This window comes from Myotis yumanensis, unplaced genomic scaffold (genome assembly GCF_028538775.1).
Source record: "Myotis yumanensis isolate MYYU_CA2020_CCGP unplaced genomic scaffold, mMyoYum1.0.hap1 SCAF_9, whole genome shotgun sequence".
In the NCBI taxonomy this organism is placed as follows: domain Eukaryota; kingdom Metazoa; phylum Chordata; class Mammalia; order Chiroptera; family Vespertilionidae; genus Myotis; species Myotis yumanensis.
In genome coordinates, this window is record NW_027223760.1 from 8,324,083 (window position 1) to 8,338,416 (window position 14,334).

General features: G+C 35.4%; 1 protein-coding gene across 1 annotated transcript in view; it reads left to right on the forward strand.

Moving 5' to 3' along the window:
* The window catches only part of FOXP2 (forkhead box P2), a 698,448-nt gene that overhangs the window by 519,303 nt on the left and 164,811 nt on the right, over positions 1-14,334 (forward strand). Inside the window, exon 6 of the mRNA XM_070423754.1 lies at positions 13,979-14,068. Within this exon, the coding sequence (XP_070279855.1) occupies positions 13,979-14,068 (90 nt within the window). The remainder of the gene's footprint in view (positions 1-13,978; positions 14,069-14,334) is intronic.

The following is a 14,334-nucleotide window of genomic DNA, read 5'->3' on the forward strand; positions in this document are numbered from 1 at the left end:
CATCCACAAAAAAGCAGGTGTAGCCATATTTATATATACCAAAATAGATTTCAAGATAACAAGAGACAAAAATGGACACTTTATAATACTAAAGGGAACACTACATCAAGAAAACATAACATTGCTTAATATATATGTACCCAACCAGGGAGCACTGACATTTATACATTTATAAAACAACTACTCACAGAACTAAAAGGAGAAGCAAATTAAAGCACAATCATAGTTGGAGACCCTAATATGCCATTGACAACTCTAGAAAGATCAACCAAACAGAACATCAATAAAGAAATATCGGTCTTCAATGAAACACTAGACCAAATGGACATAATTGACATTTACAGAACATTTCATCCCAGAACATAAGATTATACATTCTTCTTCAGCGCACATGGACCATTCTCAAGAATAAACCACAATGTTGGGTCACAGAACTAGCATCAACAAATTCAGAAGATTGAAATTATACCATGCATATTTTCTGACCACAGTGCCTTGAAATTAGAAATCAACTGCAAAAAGAAAGCAAAGAAACCCACAAATTCATGGAGATTAAAAATCACACTATTAAAAAATGACTAGGCCAAAGAAGAAATCAAAGATGAGATAAAAAGATATATAGAAACAAATGAGAATGGCAACACAACATATCAAAACCTCTGGAATACAGCAAAAGCAGTAACAAGAGGGAAGTGTATATCATTACATACCTATCTTAAGAAACAAGAAAAATCCTAAATAAACGACCTGATGAGACACACTAAGGAAAAAAGGGAGAAGACTCATATAAATAAAACCAGAAATGAAAGAGAAGTCACCACAGACATCACAGATATACAGAGGATCATACTAGAATATTATAAAATACTATATGCCACCAAATTCAATAACCTCAAAGAAATGGATAAGTTCCTAGAAATATATAACCTTTCTAGATTAAATAATGAAGAATTGGAAAATCTAAATAGACCAGTCAGCAGTGAGGAAATTAAAACAACCACCAAAATCCTCCCCAAAAAATAAAAGTCCAGGCTTCACCAGTGAGTTCTAGCAAACATTCAAAGAAGGTTTAAAACCCATCCTTCTCAAACTCTTCCAGAAAAATGAAGAGGCAATACTTCCTAACACATTCTAAGAGGCCATTAATTTCTGAAAGCGTGAACCTGAGAAAACCCAGGCACCACACCCTCAACCCCAATAAAGGCAGATTCCCAGGTCAGTTCTCTCTCTCTCTCTCTCTCTCTCTCTCTCTCTCTCTTTCTCTCTCTCTCTCTCTCCCTCCTCCTCCCCCTCCCTTCCCCCTCCCTTTCTGGTTCCCTTCCTTCCCATGGCCTCACCTCTGGCCCTGGGTGTGCCTTGTAGCCTCCAGGACTAGTGAGTAATAAACCTTGCCTTTTCAAAGTTTCCTGATGGTTGTTGCTGTGGTGTGTCTTATAAAAACCAAGGACCAGTTCAGCCACAACTCTGGCTCTGAAGGGAGAAATGTCTGGGAGTTCACACCAGTAGGACAGGCTCAGGGAGTGCCCCAGGCATTTTCAGCTCCTAGCATCACTGTCCATAGGCTGAGGCCAACACAGAACAGTGTGACTACAAAGGGGGTCTTTGTGGTGATGGAACACTTCTGCCTCTTGATTGACGTAGTGGTTATATGCATCTGAATATTATATAATAAAAGACTAATATGCAAATCGACCGAACAGCAGAACAACCAGTTGCTATGACATACACTGACCACCAGGGGGCAGACACTCAACGCAGAAGCTGCCCCCTGGTGATCAGTGTGCTCCCACAGGGGGAGCGCCACTCAGTCCGAAGCTGGGCTCAGGGCTGGCGAGCGCAGTGGCGGTGACAGGAGCCTCTCTTGCCTCCATGGCAGTGCTAAGATATCTGACTGCTGGCTTAGGCCTCCTACCCCCAGGGAGCACGCCTAAGCTGTCAGTTGGACATCTCCTGAGGGCTCCCGGACTGTGAGAGGACACAAGCCAGGCTGAGGGACCCCTCCCCCGAGTGCACAAATTTCGTGCACTGGATCTCTAGTATGTGATAAAGAGTATACACCTACACTGTACCAATATTAATTTCCTAGTCTTGATATTTTGCTGTAGTTGTGTAAGATGTAAGATGTTTGTAACTTCTGTTAAAATGTTAAAAGCATACAATTACATTGGATGCAAACTATACTGCAATAGAGTTCATTTTTTATAAAAAGTGAAAAAAAAGGGGGGAAAAAGAGAAACATTTCTAGCCCTTAAGGAGCTTATAATACTAGATATTAAGGGTAATTCAGTGTATTCACGTAACAAGTAAGATTATCTGATGATTTAGATTTTTTCAGTGCTTGTGCTAAACCAGGATGCAGAATCTTACACCTTGGATTTGGATTTGGTGTATACATTCAGCTTGTGGGCCACTGACACTTGGAGAAATATTTCTTTTCTCCCAGTCTTCCTCGTCCCAAGTCTCATTGCAGTAGTGGGGGAAGAAAAGAATGAAGACATAGTCACCATTAAGAATGTTATTTCTTATCAAGTTATTTCCTAAGAGCAGGAAGCCTTTCTGGGACCTTCTATCCCCTATTTCTGGAGCTGTGGTATTATCCATGTCTTACAGTAACTACAATTTACCACTTTATATGCTGAAAATCATCTAACCTAAGCTCCATAATAGCTGGAACATAAACTGGAAGAACCCTGGGTTTCTCCCTAAAGTGAATTTGCCCAAGATCTCTAAAATCTACCTTTGCTAATTAGTTTTAAAATATATTGCACATGCGCACATGTGCCTTATTATTTATCTTCTGAATAACGCAGCCTAATATAATCCATTTTAATATAAACAGAGCATTCTTACCTCTATTCATTCAATCCATATTTTTTTAATATGAGCAGTGCGTCATTAGAAGATTGGTTGTCAGGGATTAGTATTTCCCCTCCTCAATGAGTTTTATGTTTCACTCTTTAGTAAATTTTAAGCAGGGAAGAAAGAATTTATTCAGAGTTCATCATTGACAGAGATGAGGTCTTTGGGAAACTTGGAATGGTGCTGGGATTAGGCCTTGGAGGACTTGTATGCATGCATTAAGCCTAACCAATGGACACAGACATGGGGGGGGAGGCAGGAGGGGCGAAAGCATGAGTGGGGGGAGTGGGGGCACAATGGGGGAATAAGGACACATATTTAATACCTTAATCAATAAAGAAAAATAATTTTTAAAAAAAGAACTTGGAATTTCTGAAGCCTCTGGCGACTCTGTCATTGTGTTTCTAGGAGCTCGAAGCTTAGCTTGAGGGGCTTTTTCTCGAGGTTCTGCACCCACTGTGTCTGCCCCTGAACTAGTCAAGCACCTTCTCTCCTCACATGGTTTTGTTCTCACCTTCTCTTTCCTCCTCGGGGACTAGCTCAGTTAGCTTCTGGGTTCCCTAAGCAGAGGTGCTCTGCCTCCAGGCTCTTTCCCTTAGATTTGCTGTAGTATTTCCTCCCCTTGGTGCCAGACAGGGTCATAGTCTTTGCCTCAGGGTTCCTGGCTACAGATTCCATCCTGGTGAGGGAGGAGGGGGCGGAGCAGGGAACAGAGAAACAAAGATTTGCATTTTCCTCATCTGTGTCTCAATTGAGTATTCCAGATCCCCAGTAGGGGGGTATGCAGATGGCAACCAATCGATGATGTTTCTCTCTCATCAATGTTTCTATCTCTGTATCCCTCTCCCTTCCTCTCTATTAAAAAAGTTAACATCTTGCCCTGGCAGGTTTGGCTCAGTGGAAAGAGTGTCAGCCTGCAGACTGAAGGGCCCCAGGTTCAATTCCCGGTCAGGGCATATGCCCGGGTTGCAGGCTTGATCCCCAGTAAGGGGCGTGCAGGAGGTGGCCGATCAATGATTCTCTCTCATCATTGATATTTCCATCTCTCTCCCTCTCCTTTCCTCTCTGAAATCAATAAAAATATTTTTTAAAAATAATAATAATAAAGTTAACATCTTTAATATTGGTTTCTTATCTATAACCAACATCCTGGATCCAGTGCTTAATAACTTTCAAATACATTATTTTTAAGGATCGTAGATTCCCTTTAGTATGTAAGCTTCTATGTCTAATTCTCCTCATGAAATGTTATTAAGATCATGGAATTCTTCTTGTTGGTTTAGTTGACATAATTAGTAATGTCATTTGAGTGACTCAGGATATATTTTGTTTTCTTTATGCCCCAAGAAGTTTTTTACTTAAGCCTTTTACTGTATAAAAGTTTCTTCCATGATACTCTCTTCTTCACTGCTCCTTTTAGAGCGGGTGTGAGCTTCAAAATCAGTCAGAGCGTCTTTCAGACCGCTATGCCATTTCAAGGATACGTGAAGCGGCTTGGCCATATAACCCATAGCCAATTTTTGTACTTATTTTTAATGGAATACAACACTTTTCGGCATTGCACTGTGGTGATCCTAAATGTATTTTTTATTTTTTTTAATATACTAACAGACCCTTGAGGCAGATGATCCTGTAGCATAGGGTGTGTAGTGTATATTCATGCAGATATGGTGATGGTGACCTGGAGAGGAGAGGGGTGTATCTGACCAGCACATTCATACAGTTATAAACTCTTTCACTCAGTCTCAAAGGAGATTAAAATACAACTTTGTAAAGTAAGACAGAGCATAAAGCTATTAAGGTATGCTTCCTAGCTAATGGGACATTTTTCTACTTGAACAGATTGTGAAAAACTAAAATAAGTATTGAGGTAAATTTTTAGCAATTACAGTATGTTAGGCCCATTGGTTAAAACGCATATATCTATCTATAAAAGTCACTATAAAGCTAAAAATGAAGAGTCAGTCTCAATTGACCAGTACTTATACATGCAAGAACATACCCACTGGAGAAATTATATATAGTAACTTCAAGTCTTCACTTGAAATACTACTACTTTATACTTTAGCTCTTAGAATATTTTGAAATACATTATCTTCTCTGATTCAGCAATCACCTAAATGCAAAGGTAAATATTACGAACTGCCTTTAAGAGACAAGAAAATTAAGGCTTATTGTGATTAAGTAAGTAATCCAAGTTCCTCAACTAAAAAGGCAGAAGGATGTCTTCTGAAATCTGGGTAATACCGTTATATCATATTTTCTCTCCTAGTTGCACAATAAAATATATACATATATATTATTTTGAAGTCTTTTAAAAAAATAAAGATAACCGTTTTTTGTTGTTTTTCAGAATGCACAATAGCACATATATATATATTTTATTGATTTTTTACAGAGAGGAAGGGAGAGGGATAGAGAGCTAGAAACATCCATGAGAGAGAAACATCAATCAGCTGCCTCCTGCACACCCCCTACTGGGGATGTGCCAGCAACCAAGGTACATGCCCTTGACTGGAATCGAACCTGGGACTCTTCAGTCCGCAGGCTGACGCTCTATCCACTGAGCCAAACAGTTCAGGGCAGCACACCATATATTGCTGTAATTGGAGGTAGCAGGCCTTTTGGCCAGGTTAAAAGTTTAGAGAGAATCTGACTGAGTAGTGATGACATCTGACCACAGAGTGGAAGAGTAGACGGTTCCTCATTTGGTCTGCAGGCAGCACTGCAGAAGACACTCATCTACTAATGTTGCCAGTGTCTGTGGAAGCACATTTCATACTCCAACATTTTAAATATCAGTTTTTACTCTACCAGCTATATTTCTCAGGAGGGATAGGAAAGTGAGGAATGGCCTTTGTTTCTCCAGCAATTTCAGTCTTTCTCTGGATAACCACCCTTCCTTAACTTACTGAGTTGAGACCATCATCGTGAGCTCTCCCCTCTTCCTACCGCGGCAGGGCAGTTACCTCTCCCCCCTCAACCTGTCGCTGAGGCTGATGTTTCTGCTCCCACAAAGCTTTCATTTACTCCAGATGCTCCATTCAGTCCTTTCCCATCCCCTTCAGTGACCTTCTCAAGTCTATATTACAACTTTAGTTTCTCCTTATTTATTAGCTCATCATCAGGTTTTCTTTATTTGAAACAACAAACAAACCAAAGTCCTCAAACCAGAGTCTCTTTTATTTTGGTCTCCACAGAATTTATAAAAGAATTGTTTGTACCCATGGCCAAGGTTTTCCTCCATTTATTCCCCAGTAACTATGCAATCTAACTTCCCAATACTCTGTGGGAACCAATAGGTTATGAAAATGATCAGATCATTTAAGAGCTTCCATTAACCTCTTTGAGTCGTTGGTGTTTCAGAACACCATCCATCTTCTTTCTACACAATTTTTTTCTAATATTTTCTTATTTCCTTTTTTTCAAGCTTTATTGAGATACAATTGACATCACAATTCTTTCATTTAAATATTTACCAGCTTTAATGAAGCATAATTTACATACCATACACCTTATCCTTTTAAACTACACAATTTAGTGGTTTTTAGTATATTCACACTCCCCGTTCTCCCTGGCAATGGCTAATTTATTTTTTGTCTCTATGGATTTGCCTATTAAGGGCCTTTTGTATAAATGAATTATACAATGTGTGGTCTTTATGACTGACTTCTTTCACTCAGCATTATTCTTTCAGGGTTCATCCATGCTGTAGAATATATCAGTGCTTCCTTCTCTTGTATGGCTGAATAATATTTCACTCAGTGGAAAGACTACATTTTGTTTATTCATTTATTTATCAGTTGATAGATATTTTGGTTGTTTTTACTTTTTACTTATTAGGAATAAAGGTGTTATGTACAACTGTTTGTGTAGACAAGTGTTTTTATTTCTCTTGGGTATGTAGCTAGGAATGGAATTGCTGGCTCATATAATAATCCTAGATTCAAAATTTCCCAGAGGTCTTTTTTACTGCAGTGACTAAGCTCTCCTCTCCATTCATTGTCTTTCCTTTTTATTTATCTCCTAATGTCCTCTCAACAAAATGTAGATGTTTCTCAAGTTTTTGGGCCTTGAGTCTTCTCCTCACTTTATTCTCTTTGTCAGAAATCTAATCCTCTCCCTTTGTCTTAACTATTAGCTCACCTATTACTTTCAGGAATCCTTTGTCAGCCTGATCATGCTCAATAGAGAGCTCTGCATTGTTAGTATCTACTAAAAAAAAATCTTGGTTATTCTGCCATCAGGCAAACAACAGCATCATCTCTCCAAAATCATGGTTTGTAATCGGATTTTCCCCTTTTCAAAAGTGGCACTATTTCCCAGTTATCCTTGACTTAAAATTCTGAAGTCATTATTTATTCCTGCCTAGCCTTTACTCCATACCCAGTTACTAAGTCCTGACAGTTATAATTTTACATTCCTTTTGTGACTCTTATATTCAACTAAAATGATTCTTATTACCCTTATTATCTTCCTCGGACAGTTGAACATACCTGTTCATTGGTCTTTCTGTCTCATATATTTTCTCATTCTTTTTATCACTTCTCATTTATCCTTCACAACATGACTTCAATATTGTCCTGGCCTACACTTATCCCTATCATTTCCAGATTCAGCACCATTTGTCTCTTACCTATTCAATAATATCAAGACCCTTTACCACTTATTGTTTAGTTATATTCATAATTAGCTCCAACCAACCAACCTTCGCAGGATGTTTCTCTAGCTCCTAAACCGATAACATGCTCCATCCAAGATAAATTCTTTTCATTGTTTATGACCCCAAATTTTCTTTGCTTCGACTTAGCACGGCCAAGTTCTACCATCTCCACAAGATGATATATTTCTCATATAAGTTCAGCCCAAATGTATTTCCCTATAAAAAATTTATCTGAGCTCCCCAAATGAAATGAAAAAAATTATTCTACTTATAGACTCCTGAAATGTTTTAAAAATATTTGAATGGCTTTTGGACATTTAGCTGGATGTTTCTTAATGGATGGTGAGCTCGCCCCCTATCTATTTGTGTGTGCGATACTTAGTTCTTCGCTTGGTCCTGGGACATACTTGCAAAAAAGAAATTTTACTTATAAGTAATTTTTGGTATGTTTTATTTTTACAGCTAATTTTTCCAATGCCACCTCTTTTGGAATCTTACTTTTCAATTGCAGGAGAAATCCAGAATATAGGATTTAAATAATAGTTTACTTGTAGATATAATTTCTTAGCATGTATTTTCAGTTAATATCTAATATGTCAATTTAAATTATGACAGTAATGAATCTTAACCCTTATTGAAACAAAAAATGACTATTGGTCTCATAATGAGAAAAAAATATATCTGTTAAAGTATGTGAGAAACAAAAATAAATCTAAAGTAATTTGAGAAAAATAACAAAATATTTTATAGCAGAAAGGGAAATAATGGAGAAAATTCACATAAACCATGTCATTTATGGAACATGTACCATAAAAAATAGATGTTTTAAAACTAGTCATTTTAATAAAATTAGTTCCAATTTTAAGAAAATTCATTACCTTTTATACTGGGAACTTTAAAGTTGGGTAGAATTCCTTAATATGTGAACAAGAATTGTATTTAGTATTGCTATAGATTATATTAATTGATGAAAATAGAATAATGATGAAAATAGAGATATGAATACAAGTCTACTTAGTATTATTTTCTGCAGCCTGTAGAATTTCAGCTCTGAGGAGGAGAATGTATTTATCCCATTGAACTGAATGTATGACTTTAGACCTGAAAAAACAAAACCTGTCTTAGACATTATTTAGTTAACTCACAGGCTTATTTTGTGGAAGGTTTCTGAGCTCATCTGGAAGTGTGGAGATATTCTGGGATATACTGAGTAGAGGGTTTGGATTTGAACCTTGAGAACTTTGTTATAAATTCTGAGGATGATGAGGATCTATTCCATCACTTATCCAATATCTTGATGGTTTCTGTTTTGGATTTACCTTATGAATTCTAAGCCAAAATAGCCGGCCATTTGAATGGTAAATAGGATGCTTTACAATGAATTTCTCTCTCTTATTATAGTACCATAAAATAAATGATCTTAGCTTCTCAGTTTGGCCTCCATAGTGGTTCTCAATATAAACACCATATAGCCACACATTTATTCTTTAACTTTATGTAAAATACACTGTAAAACAGAAATAATTATTTTCAAAAATATTTTCTAGTAATTAGCTCCCCTCCCAAACAAATTTAGTCTAATTATGTATCAGGCATGATAAAATGAAAGGTCAATAGCTACAGAGGCATCATTTCACTCTGATAGATTGCTGTTTGAAAATAGGTTATGACAATTACATGATTAATTTTCTTCTATTAAATAGCATTATGAGACTTATGATTACATTTATCAGTAAATTCTTTTTAGTGGGAACATAATATGAGGAAAGACCAAACAGAATAGGAATCAATATCCTTTGTGAAGGATCAGAACATACTTTCTAACAACCACAATTGTGAAAATACTCAGAAAATGAAATTCTGTTGGAAAACTCATGCTTTGTTCATCATTTTAAAGTGACACGTTAAAGATGTCATATGGGAGTATGAAGAGCAAAATTCTGGATGTCCTGCTGGCAATTTTTTGTTGTTGTTGTCCTGGTTATCTGCAAAGTGTACACCCCTTGTCAGTATAACTAGGGAGTGCTTATGTAAACATTCTTGTTTTGCCTGTTCCACATAATCATTTCTTGTATCACATTTCTTCTAACCTCGCTATCTGAAACCAATTACAGGAGATCCGTTTGGGCTGCATCTGTTTTCATAAAAAGCCTAGGCAGCAGTGTTTTTCTCAGAGATGAATATCAACATCAAATATGCTTCTGAGTGCTTTGTTATTTATGTTTCAGAGAGATTTTGTGGCCTTCAGCTCTCAAGAATGTGTCATGCTGTGCTGTTTATACATTGAAGATATTAATGGGTGTAGATGTCATTTTTCATTTTAATGTCTCAAATGCAACAGGCTGATAGGTTAAGCATTCCTATTTTTATGGGGAGAGATATGAGTGATGTCTGTTTTTTCCCCAAATATACATATATTTACTTTGAAAAAAAAAAAGAAGTTATTTATAAACCTTAGAGTACTCAACATTTTTGGTTAAACTGGGTTTTTCTAAGCTATTCACAATTTTATTTCTGTGTTTTTCAAGTTGAAAAAAAAAGTAATGTTTTCCATGTCCCCCAAGAAGGAAAAAAAATATTGATCTGACAGGTCACAAAAATTTTTCATTCTTATTTCTCATAATAACCTACTTATTAGAATTCTATGAGGTTCATAATGAGCATAAAGTTATTACTATTGTAGAAGGGTAATATGCTTCAACTTTACTATTCTTAAACATTTGTGCTTTATTTGAAATTACACAATAACTATTAAGAATGTTGTTTTTAATAAATATTTTAGAGCAAAATGCACTGAATTCTGGAAAACATGCATTTCCACACCTTTGCAGCCTAACAACAACAACAAAAGTATATGTTCAATCTATTATACAGCTTTTTATTCTTTCAAAATATTAAGTTTAATCAGATTCCAAGTTTAAAAGTGTCTTATCTTAGTTTTCTTCAGCTTTACTATAATTAAATAACTTCATCAAGGAAAGTGTACTCTTAATTTAAAATAAATTGTTTTTGGAAATTAGATAGGTTTGGCTGCCTTAGGAACCTCTTTCTTGTTCATTCGAATCAGGCTCAGACAATATTAAAGAAAGATTTGTAAACAAACATCTTTTGCCTTTGGTTCTAAATTAACTTTTTGTTTTTTTGTGGAGGGTGATCATGTAAATACTTAAATAGCTCATAGAACTTTATGAATGATCCTGGTATATAAAATTTCTATTTACCAGTTTAAGTGGACAAATGATTTGCAAATTAATATTTTATGTATTTTGACATCTAACACCTTATATTGATGGAAATGTTAGCTCATAATCTTTCATCTTTTGAGTAGCTACAATAATAAATTGCAAAGATGAACTAAAAGTGTCTGAGCAATTGTTTACTGAAATTAAGTCCTAAAGTGTTATCCAGAATACTGGAAATAAAAAATGTCACGTAATGGCTGCAGTTGAAATGCAAACTACAAAAGATTTATGCTTAAGAGTTTCTAATCATTCCTGATCTCTTGGAATTGTTTTTTGTTCTCTCACCTCTGTTTACTATGGCAAATCTCTATTGCTGCAAAAAGAATGTTGAAATAGGCAAGGTGTTCTTCTTCATAAGCTTTTGTATTGAAAGATTATCCTTGACTGTTTCAAAGATAAATGTAAATGCATATGCAAACCACATACTTTATAAGTAGAAGCATAATTTAGCTGAATAGCTTGTGGTATTCTATTATTAGTAGTACTCCTTTAACAACAGTGCACATGTATCTATTTGCCTAGCAGTATTTTCATGAGCTACAACTCTAATATATCTAATTTTCTAGTCTCTTTCTATAGCCATTGGGCATTGCATATATTCATTCCATTGGGTTACTTGTTTGGGTTGAGTTGACTGAATGTAAGGCAGAAATGGATAGGGTTTTGTACTTGACAGACAAGAGTCTGAGCTTCTGACCAGACTGTTACTGCTTTGTGACTTTAATCAAGTTACTATAGTATTGTTTCTTCAATTCCTTGTCTACAAAATGTGAAAACTAGGATAACCAATTTCTAAGGTGTTTTTTTTCCAGCTTTGGAATTTTTCAGTTTATGACTAGTAACTGGTCAAATGATTGGAGTGTTACAGGACTGTAGCACCCCATCACGTATTCGTAGACTATGTGATGAAGTCCAACACAAGGATGGTGGGAATACTCAGCCATAAAAATGACATATACCCTGTGATAGTTTTTCTATTCAAACATTTACAAATTGAAAACATAAAATATTATATTGTAGTTCCCTTTTTAAGTTTCTGATAAATGGGTATGCCCTCTTGTCATATATTCTCCTTTGCTAGAGTTTTATTCGTTGCATTCTAACCATTCCTTTGACAGAATAGACAGTAACCCACACTGGGATGTACTCTGCCCTGAAGCCTGGATACTGTGAACAAAGCACAGACCTATTTTCCTCATTTGCTAAAATGAGGGGGTCTATTTCAATGATTTCACTTCAAGATTCTGAACTACCCTTATTAGAATCCTTGAAAAATAGTAAAACAACTACAGAATTAAATATAATCTAAATAAGGCTGAGTATATGCAAAATAAACTAAGGACCTCAAAGGGGAAAACAATTATATGAAAAATACTAGGCAAAGTTTGTGTGGATTTGGCACCAAAAGGAAAACTAACTGATTACTTTTCAAGATTTTCACATTGACACAGCCTAAATCAGTGGTAATTTCCATTTGAAAAAAATATCATTGGTAGTTAGTTTTTAAGTTGTGATTTAAACAGAAAGTAATATTATTGGACTATCAAGTGAAATTTTTCAAATTATGTTTTGCGATAAGTGTTTATGGAATTAATTTTTATTTGGTCTTTTATTCACACCGAACTTTATCATAAAATTGCTAAGTTCCCTGGAATTTTTCATCCTTAGAAGCATTTAGGTTGACTTGTGATTACTTGAAAAATTTAAAATAAGAAAAAAGGGAGATTTTTTGAGTGCGTGTGTTTCCAAAAAGTGTGCTTTACAAACTACGCCGGATCCTGCTCTGGGAAGATAAATCAATGTTGTTAGGAGATGGTGCGAGTGCATGCAGTTTGTTTACTTTGGTTTCTATGTCTGCTGCCTTCTCAGAAAACTTGCTTGGAGCCAGGCTGTAGCAGGCCTCCTTTCTGTCTTTTCATAATTGATCAGGGGATGACTGCCTTCCCTGAGGGTTAAGACATGGCAACTTTTTCTGTTTGCTCAGCATCTCAATGCAGTAGTTCAAACATTGTTCACACCAGCTGGCAGTGTAATGCCATATGCACATCTTGTCAAAGCAACTGTTGTCATGGATACTAGAAACTCTCTTAAAAACCATATCATTGATTCCAATGGAAATTGTACTTTTTTCTGCTTAGAATCTTAATTATTATAGAAGAAAATTAATCTAAAATATTTTCCCCTTCTTGAAAACTTTATCACATATTCTAAAACAGCAAATAACAAAGGAAAGAAGTGGTTTAGTTTCATGTGTTGGCAAATTTCATCATTAATGTTTATTGAGCTCAGTTGTTGAGAGAAAAATAAGTTTGTACAGTAGAGGCTCTTAAAGTTTTTTTTTTAATTAGTTTATACTGTTAACCTTTCAAACATCTCAATATGTGGGTTTTTGTTGTTGTTATGGCAGTAGTTTTTATATTAGTTTATACAGTATAATGGCCAAACTGCCTCTCTTCCAGCAAAAGAAATGCTTATATTAATTTCTTATGTTGTTTTATTTTCCTGAGTTGGAAAGAAACTGTAAAAATAAATGAAAACATCTATTTTGATTGGTGTTCTATCACACATAGAAATAAAGCTGATTGGTTGAGTGGTAATTTCTTTGTTCTTTGATTTTGCTAAAAATGTAAATGAAAACCACTCAATTTTATTTGGCATTGAAATTGCACTTTATTTTGTCAAAGGAGAGGTTTCTTCTTGAATTGCAATTACCAAAAAAAGTATTTTAAATCTTTAGTGAAAATCCTTATTAATTCACTTTCAAGATAATCTGATGTCGATTTGTCAAATTTAATTACAGCTTCCGGTAGCACTTGAAGTCTACTGCTTTTGCTTCAAAATTGTAATATGAAAATACAAATTGATGATGATTTAAAAGGGAGTGAACATTATAGTTGAACATTCAAAGACAAGTTCCTTGTGGAAATGAGATTACTGAGGCAGTTTGTGATATTTTTCCTTTTCGAGCACTTTAAACAAATTAACTTTATTTCCTGCTGGATAAAAGCCATCTCTGTGGTTTTAAGTAAATTTGTATATGTGTGTTATGTAAATTTTTTTTCGCATTAGAAAACAAAAATATTTAATGATTTTCTTTAGAAAGGAGGGTTGGATGGGCTTATACATTGAAGCTTATTACTGGTAACCAGGGAATAACTGATCCTCAATTTACCTTTAACAAAATATTTAGATGTTGCTCCCTTTTTACTTCTAGGCTCTCCAAGCAGCAAGACAACTTCTCTTACAGCAGCAAACAAGTGGATTAAAATCTCCTAAGAGCAGTGATAAACAGAGACCACTGCAGGTAGGTAATGTATTCCTGTCCTTGGGGGTCTTATTTTAAAACATATTTATTATGAGAACAGAAATGCAGACTCAGTTGTATACATACAGAAAATTATGATGTTTGCCTATGTAGACAATTTCCATTCAAAAAGAGAATTCGCTTTATATTCTTGAAAGAGAAAGAAAGAATTTCCTATTAGCGTAGATTTCAAAAGTTTACAGAGTCACTTACTGCAAAAATTATGTGGGAACCAAGTTTGCATAAAACTTTCTGGGATTTGAATG